The 6,000-nt window shown below is 37.6% G+C and overlaps 3 protein-coding genes across 3 annotated transcripts; 1 reads left to right on the top strand and 2 right to left on the bottom strand.

The window, feature by feature from the left end:
• Positions 1–303: 303 nt before the first annotated feature.
• On the top strand, positions 304–1,167 carry LOC106779456 (protein FAR1-RELATED SEQUENCE 5-like). The gene has a single exon (XM_014667558.1). It carries the CDS (start codon positions 304–306, stop codon positions 1,165–1,167), a length of 864 nt encoding a protein of 287 aa, XP_014523044.1.
• A 1,691-nt stretch (positions 1,168–2,858) lies between these two features.
• Positions 2,859–3,766, bottom strand: LOC106779455. Its single transcript, XM_014667557.1, has 3 exons — positions 3,212–3,766; positions 2,976–3,131; positions 2,859–2,864 (listed from the first exon to the last, which is right to left on the bottom strand). The coding sequence occupies exons 1-3, from the start codon at positions 3,764–3,766 to the stop codon at positions 2,859–2,861; spliced, it is 717 nt and encodes a 238-aa protein (XP_014523043.1).
• A 341-nt stretch (positions 3,767–4,107) lies between these two features.
• Positions 4,108–4,977, bottom strand: LOC106779454. The gene is made up of 2 exons (XM_014667556.1): positions 4,645–4,977; positions 4,108–4,545 (listed from the first exon to the last, which is right to left on the bottom strand). Exons 1-2 carry the CDS (start codon positions 4,975–4,977, stop codon positions 4,108–4,110), a joined length of 771 nt encoding a protein of 256 aa, XP_014523042.1.
• Positions 4,978–6,000: the final 1,023 nt, after the last annotated feature.

The following is a 6,000-nucleotide window of genomic DNA, read 5'->3' as shown; positions in this document are numbered from 1 at the left end:
AATTTTATAATTATATAAAAATTACTTATTACTTTAATTATATGATATAGAATTTTATTATATTAATATTTTTATATTTGTTTGATTAATTATTAATTATGTTAATAAGACTTATTATAATTTTATAGGTAATTATTGTTTAAAATGGATAAAGATATTCATATGGATTCTTAAGTTGATTCTACTTTGATGTCCGATTTCTCTTCATTCATTAACAAAGCTGGGGAGGTAGATTTGACAAATAAATTTACCACAAATGAAATATTTCGTTCNCGAGAGCACTTAATTGATTGGATGAGAGGGATGGCTTTCAGTTTAGGATTTGTTGTGATAATAGTAAGATCTGATAAAGCTACCGATGATCGTGGAAGAAAAACGTTCGTCAAACTTGGATGTGAAAAAGGAGGGAAATATCGGAAATACAAAGTCGATGCGGTGCCCAGTGTATACGGTACTCATAAATGTGAGTGTCCGTTTAGATTAAAAGGTAGACCATGTTTAGAAGAGGATGGATGGGTATTGAATGTTATGTGTGGACATCACAACCATGAGTTGGCTGAAACTTTAGTCGGGCACCCTTATGCTGGCAGGTTAAATATGAGTGAGAAATCATTACTGGTTGATATGACAAAGAGTAAAGTTACACCTAGAAATATTTTATTAACCCTCAAACAAAATAATGATCGAAATGTCACAACCATTAAACAAATCTACAACGCAAGGCAAGCGTATAAGCGATCAATTAGAGGGTCAAGAACTGAACTACAACAGCTTATGATGTTGTTGGACCGGGATAAGTACAGTTATTGGAGTAGGTGTGCCGACGATTCAAATGTTATTACTGACCTGTTTTGGACACATCCTGATGCGGTGAAATTGTTGAACTCATTTAATGTTATGATGGATTCCACATATAAAACAAACAGATATAGACTTCCGTTGCTTGAAATTGTGGGCATGACGTGTACAGGTTTAACCTTCTCAGCAACATTTGCTTTTTTGTCTACTGAAAAACAGAGTAATTTCACATGGGCTTTGGAAAAGCTGAAAGATTTATTTATAACATCTGAGGGTGGTCCTAAAGTCATTGTCACTGATCGAGACTTGGCCTTGATGAATGTCATTGCAAATGTATTCCCTGAGTCCACATCCATAAAAATGTTTTAGCTAAATGCAAAATGTTAGTTAGTTGTAAAGAGGCTTGGGATGTGTTGATGACTGCATGGGAAAATGTGATGGATTGTGCTCAAGAGAGGTTGTTTGTTGAGTATGTGAATGGTCTTCAATACGCGAGCAGTTCATGGCCTTTATTCTTTGAATATGTGAATCAGAATTGGATTATTCCGTACAGTACATATTTTGTAACAGTCTGGACAAACAAAGTAATGCATTTAGGAAACACACCCACAAACAGGTATGTTGTAATGTTATTTTATTTATTCGTTTTGTAGATAAATATTTATTTCCACTTGTTGATGTTGTCTTTTTATTTCAGGGTTGAGTCTGCTCATGCGAGTTTGAAGACAATTTTGAGCAATAGTATGGTGATTTGTGTTGTTGTTGGGATAGTATTAATAACTTCGTTATCCTACAACACAACAAGATTAAAACGTCATTTGAAAAAAGTTTGTTGCTCACGAGTTACCCTTTTAAAGGATACAGGTATAGACAACTTATTGGGCGTGTATCTCGATATGCATTAGATCTCATCGCCAAGGAATTAGAAAGAGTGCACCAGGTAGGATTGGACTCATCAAAGTGTGGATGCGTATTGAGACGTACATTTGGTGTCCCNTGTGCATGTGAATTAGCACGGTATGATCCTGGGGTGATCCCTGTGAGTGAATTTCATATCATGTGGCGAAGATTGCATTTCTCAAATGTTGAATTAAATGAAATCGAGCCCCATTTATGCATTAAAGATGTGTTGAAACAAGTAGAAGAACAATATAATGAGGCTGACATTGGAGGTAAAGTCACCATAAAGCAGAAGTTACTTGACATTATTTGTCCTACATTGACATGATTTGTCCTAAGATTTTGATAAGGTTAGAAGTCTATAGTTATTTTTATTAAACTTTTAGTTTAAAATTTTTTAACAAATGTAATTTGATTATAATAGATATGATTTCATTGATTCAAAAAAAAAGGTAAAATGTATAAAACCATCAACTAAACTAATAAAAATTAACATGATATGACAATTCAAGTAAAATCCTATACATATAGAAAATTATGCGACTAATAATTTCTTGACTAATAGCATAAATAAATTCGAAAAAGATATTGAATGCATTTCCTTTTCCATTTAATATCTTATTTATAAAGTATTAGAGAATAGTATAGCATTACAAAGTAGTTGATATCATTCCATGAAAGATAAAAAGTAGTTGATTATGTAACAAGGATAAATGCAACTGATTGTAGCACTAAAAATGAAATATCATTGTGTAAATTGTAGTTATATTATATCATATATATTGCACACATGTGTATGTACTGGGGACATGACAAACCAGATTGTTCAGTCCTCCCAGTCCTCACAGTCTCTTTTAAAACATCCTTGTGAACACTTAACTTCACACAAAAACCCTGCTTTCCAAGGAGAAGAAGCTTAATGTCACAAGTTCCAGGTTCACCAAACTCAATAGCCACTTTTTTTGGCATAGATTCAAGTCTTCGTATCCCCACTTAGCAACTAATATCTTTCCCCTCATAAATTATGAAAAATAAGCAAAATGAAAAGCTGCAATTTTTGAAGCTGATCTACTCCCCCTCATAAAATGTAATTTCTTTTCTATATTTTAACAAATAAAATGGTTGGAGCGTTTCCAAAAGTACAATATAACCATGAAAATCTATATCTGACCCCATCAAAGTGAACCAGTAATTACAGATAAACAAACAGAAAATGACCATTTATTTGATTCAAAAAAAAAATCCTATCAATTAGACGTCGAACATCTACCACGCACATGCCTTTGTCCTCTCCTAGTCGGGGAATATTCGTCAATGTCATCATTAGCTTCTTGAAGCAATTCCACCGCCATCTGATGTGCAACTGTACCTTCGGTCACATGACGACACGATATCAACGACTGTAACTTTATCGTCATTCGCCTAAACCTAGCCTGCATTACATTTATATAAAAAAATTAAATAAACATGGTTAAGTAAAATTTAATAACATAAGCAATGATAAATAACATACTAAGGCGCCAGATGGTGAAGGTGGAGAGGATCTACGATGACGTCGTGCCTCCTGTGGAACATCGGGGCGCTGTGTAGGCACAAGAGCCGGTCTCGCGTCAGCTGGAGCAGTAATAATATAGGGATGTGAAACCCTCCTAAACCACTGTACGTATCCATCGACACATTCAGAAGGGTATGATGCCTGTCTCACATTCCTAATAACGTGATCTGTGAAGTGCAACCACGCAAAATCAACAGCGACTACATCTGCATCTGCAACGATAGTGGGTGGTCGTGGAATCTCCTGGTAAAATCTAAACTGCCTCATCACACGCTCAGCCAAATGACGGGAAAGGGTGTCACCAATCCGAATCCATCCAGAATACATACAAATTCCAAATAATGGACGAATGCCCCGATGTCCCTCGTATGGATGCCACACAACTCCACCATATGTCAGGCCATCCAACTGCAACCGAATTTCTGTAAGAGTCGAACTCTGCCGAAGGCTCTGCCACCTAGTCGCATGTGGTGTGGTGTCATCATAAGAAGACATCAACCGCCTCCTTCCCATGCTAGGGAAATGCTCGTATATCCAACTCTAAAAATGCAATTATTCAATTAAATATTTTCTATCTTTGAACATGGAGATAAGTACATCGAATAAATGTGCAAGGTTTATGTTTGTACCTGGAAAAGAGTAAGATATCCAGCCATCTGCTTCGTGGAAGCTAGACTGGCATCCCCAAGCTGCTTGTACAAATGGGCGAGTGCAGCAACACCTCAAGCATATCTGTCACACGCGTGTACGTCTCTAAATAATAGTAGGTAAGACACGCGTATAGAACTAGCACTTTTATTTGCAAAAATGGTGCATCCTACTAGATGCAATAGATATGCTCTGACAGCATAGTCTCAATCCTGCGACTGACACCTCTGAACATATATGTCTCTCAGCCAGCTGAGCCTGACTTTCGTACCACGTGCATCCTCCATCTCAGCACCAGCTGTGCCACCGTCAACGCCAAACAGGTCAACGAGGGGTGTACGAGCCTCCTCAAACTCCAACTCCTCCAAATCGCATAATTGTCCCATCACTGGAAAATGAAGTAAAGTGGAGACATCATCAAGAGTGATCTTCGTCTCCCCTACTGGGAGATGGAAACTGCTCGTCTCAAAGTGCCATCTCTCTATGAATCCGAGCAACAAGCCCTTATCAACGTAATCGTAGCAGATCTGTGTGAGAGGCATCAAAGAGGAATTCAACATAATGTGTTGAATTCCCTCGGCGCACGGTCCTAACTTATTAACTTTTATACCATGGGAGATCAATTTCAATATCTCTCCTCGATCCTACACAACAATATTTAACATAAATTGTATTTGAAAAAAAATTAAAAATTAAAATTTAAGTTATGCACTCACCTGGCCCTATGAAATACTATAAGCGACATGCTGAACATAGTGTGTCAGCAAAGAAGCATCACGTGGACCTCCAGGAAATCCACCGACATCATCCTCTTGTATGTTAGGAACATCATGTTCCTCCTCCTCGTAATCGTCATCAGAGGCCTCAAATGCCTCATCCTGAACAGGACCCTCGTAGGCCTGATATGTCTCCTCCTCAAACGCTCGGTCCTCAGCGATAGGGTCATCCTGAATAGGAGTTGCCCGCCCTCTCCGAGCCGAAGCCGTAGGTCGTCTCCTACCTAAACCCTGTGCAGAACTCTCTCCTCGAGAACTCTCTCCTCGAGAACTAAAAGATGCACCTCGTGTTCTTACCATTTCTAACAAAGATTTTTTAATTAAATTAATAATTATTTCATTAAATTAATCATATTTTTTCAATAATTTAATAATAATTATTTTATTAACTAAATTCATTTTAATTTAGATATAATTAAATAATATATTATATAATAAAATTAAATTTAAATACTTTATAAATTAATTATAAATACAATAAACTAATAAAAAAAATTAAAACAAAATAAGTACGTAACAACATTAATTGAAAATAAAAAGTTAAAATATAATTACTTATAAAATAAACTAAAAACATAAAAATAGGAAACAGATGTCGACATCCGTCGACGGATATCGACATCTGTTTCAGGGCCTGGACGTCTTCTTCCTCAACACACACAGAGCACACAAATGACACAGAACTGAACCGCAACAGATCACAGAAACCTCAACAAACACACCAACCAGATATCAACAACAGACAAAGCTACCAAATCCTACACATTACATACATTTTAAAAAATAGAAGAAACGAAAAGAAACTAACATGTCGAAACGAACGAAGCAAGAACCACTGCCCCGCACCGTCGCAACACCCGCCGCACCACCACCCTCCGCGCCGCCGCACACCGGCTGCAAAGCAGCAAACAAAACGCACCGCCCAACACACCCGCAAACGAAACCAACGTCTACCACCGCGCCGCACCGCCACACACTCACCGCCACCTGCCGCACACCAAAAGCACCAGGCCGCACAAAGCAACAGAAGGCTCAGAGGAGGACTGGGAGAGTGAGAGTTGCAGAGAGTAGAGAGTATTTCAAAATGAAAGCTTTGGTTGGGGTGGGAATACGAAGGAGAGGGAATCTGTCTGAGTGTTTGACTGAAGCAGAGTGTAAAAGAGGTAGGTTAGGTTAACTTTAGTAAATAGGGGTAAAAAGGTAAAAACAAAAAATAACAAAAGGTTATTTTTGTATTTAAAAAAAATCCAAAAAAATTGGGGGGGTGAGGGATGAAATTGGGGAGGTACAGAGAGTAACCCCTTTACAGGCTCCATAGAGGTA

This window comes from Vigna radiata, unplaced genomic scaffold (assembly GCF_000741045.1).
Source record: "Vigna radiata var. radiata cultivar VC1973A unplaced genomic scaffold, Vradiata_ver6 scaffold_283, whole genome shotgun sequence".
Classification (NCBI taxonomy): domain Eukaryota; kingdom Viridiplantae; phylum Streptophyta; class Magnoliopsida; order Fabales; family Fabaceae; genus Vigna; species Vigna radiata.
Note: the sequence above shows the minus strand (reverse complement) of the source record. Positions and strands in the feature narration are given on the sequence as shown.